Here is a 2,652-nt window from a genome sequence, read left to right as displayed (position 1 = left end):
ATTACCAAAATAATAGTTAGTGACAGCCCTACTTGTAATGATGATTAACGGGACTGAATGTTTTCAGGCTCCTCCCGAACCTACATTTGGAACTTCATTAAGAAACACATGTGCACAAGGCAAGATACCAATCACAAAATAGAACAGAGAAACACATGACCTGAACAACCAATCAGAACATTACACATGAGACAAGGGAAGCACATGATATGATCACATGATGGGATAAGGGAATCACATGTCAAAACCAGGAAACAAAGGAACCATGATTAAAAAATAAAAGACATGAAAACATAAACATGAACCAAAACCTAAAATCAAAGTGACAAAGGGCTTAAACATAATTATACACATATAGCCTACATTTATATCAAATCAAATCAAATAAAAATAAAAATTTTGAGAGCGATAAGTGAGAAGCATGGTTTAATTTAGTAGAATTACAACAAAATCCTTTAAATATGTAATCAACCTATTAAATGCTGGGTTGTTTGCACAGGTATTGTAGCTACATTTATTTTGAAATGTATTTCAACTAAATAAAGCCATTTACAAAGTGTTGTGCTTGAGCACATAATTAATCCCAAAAATTATAGAATATCTCTCAGAGATTTCCCTAATGAGAAATCACTACATATAAAACCAAGCTGGACGAGACCTCATCACTTTCAGTTGCAAACACATTTGTGGAAACTGTTCATTTTCCTGACTGCTTTATTTCCTTATGCAACAATGGTAATCGAAGCTTAATGAAATGTCTGCTTTAGTTATTCATTTGCTGACAATTGACTACTATTGTCTTGTGTTAGGTTGTATTGCATGATATTTGTTTGTTTTGTGTAATTTAAAGGACTATGACATACAGACTATCATGAATGATAACATGACTTATCCTGTGATGCTGACTCTTATGGTGCCCAAAGAATCAAAGTCATATAGGCATGTATATTTTATGTGCTTTCTTGTCTTATATGTGCTTATATTGTCAATTAATATCCGTCTTGTTATGGTCATTATCATGGAGAAAGCACTTCATGAACCGATGTTCATATTCTTGTCTCATCTGTGTATTAATGGGATTTATGGAGCCACAGGATTCTACCCTAAATTTCTGTCTGATTTAATATTGGATTCATATGTGATCTCCTCTAACATGTGTGCTCTACAGATCTTTGTTATTTACAGCTCTTTACTGTGTGAGTTTACAATATTAACAGTGATGTCTTATGATAGATATGTAGCCATATGCAAACCTTTAGACTATCATTCCACATTAACTAAATCAACCTGTGTGAAATTAATTCTGTTTTCATGGATTGTTCCCTCTTTTTCTGTGTTCACTGCTACTTTGTTATCAAATTTGAAGACATTTTGCGCTTATCATGTAGATAAATTATATTGTGACAACTGGTCAGTTGTAAAACTTTCTTGTGCATCATCTTTTGTAAATGATGTCTATGGATATATTGTTGCAGTTGTATTTGCTAGCTTTGTAGTTATCATCATAGTGTCCTATGTTAAATTGATCTCTGCATGTAAAGCATCTTTAGAAAACAGAAGGAAATTCTGGCAAACGTGTCTGCCACACATTTTATTACTGATAAATTTCACTTTTGCTGTGTTATTTGATATAATGTATAGCAGATATGGTGCAAATGATATTCCAGAGAGTCTGCGTCATTTTTTGGCTTTAGAATTAGTTATAGTCCCACCTGTTTTTAACCCACTAATCTATGGGTTAAATGTTAGGGCAGTGCGCAAAAGAGTTTTTACTTCATGTGTTGCATCAAGAGTAAATGTTTCACATGCACCAAAAAGGCGTAAAAGGTAACTATTTTCTGTACTTTTCTGAATGCTTAAACAGTTGTCATGACACTTTGGTTTTAAAAATGAACTGTGGCAAAATGTGTTTTTGATAAGCATATTACTAATAAAGTGTGAAATGTGTTAGTTTCTGTATGTCTCTTGATTAGCAGACAAAATTTGACTAAAAATTGATTTCCTTAACAACCCTGGATCATAATGGTCTCTTAAGAGTTTTCTGTTCTGTTAGATGTCTTTTTATATCTTAACATCATTATTGTACATTTGTTCAAGGTTTCCTTTATACATTTGTAAATTATTTAGAGTTTGATAGTGTAGACAGAGTAAATCAAATAGATGTTGCTATTACATTTAAAAAGTCAGTACTCGGTAATCTGTTTTAATCAGAGGTGGACAGTAACTAAGTACATTTACTTGAGTACTGTACTTAAGTACACTTTTTGAGTATCTGTACTTTAATTGAGTATTCTTTTTTTTCTGGAAACTTATGACTTTAACTTCACTACAATTGAAAGACAAATATTGTATTTTTCACTCCAATACATTTCTATCAAGGTCCTCAAAGTTTAAAGTCATATGAGGTATGTAAACTTTTATTTTCTGGTGAAAGCTTGAAATGAAAATTGTCTGCTTTTAGAGGCCTTTGTAAAGAGCTTTGTAACTTTTAAATAAGTATTTAAATAAGTTCAAGGTCGTATGCTAGCATGTCGGATGACTGGCTTAAACCCCCATGATGGCACAGCGTACGCTTATATGTATGGCACGTGCATTTATACAACAATGCAACAATAATAAAATAATGCATTGACATAAAAAGGTACTGTAAGT

The 2,652-nt window shown here is 32.3% G+C and overlaps 1 protein-coding gene across 1 annotated transcript; it reads left to right on the top strand.

The window, feature by feature from the left end:
- Positions 1 to 871: 871 nt before the first annotated feature.
- On the top strand, positions 872 to 1,831 carry LOC307137093 (olfactory receptor 52Z1P-like; the record flags this gene model as incomplete). The annotated part of the gene is made up of 1 exon (XM_079834572.1): positions 872 to 1,831. The coding sequence occupies one exon, from the start codon at positions 872 to 874 to the stop codon at positions 1,829 to 1,831; it is 960 nt and encodes a 319-aa protein (XP_079690698.1).
- Positions 1,832 to 2,652: the final 821 nt, after the last annotated feature.

This window comes from Gobio gobio (genome assembly GCF_949357685.1).
Source record: "Gobio gobio genome assembly, chromosome: 14".
NCBI classification, from domain to species: Eukaryota; Metazoa; Chordata; class Actinopteri; order Cypriniformes; family Gobionidae; genus Gobio; species Gobio gobio.
This window is presented reverse-complemented; position numbering and strand designations above follow the sequence as displayed.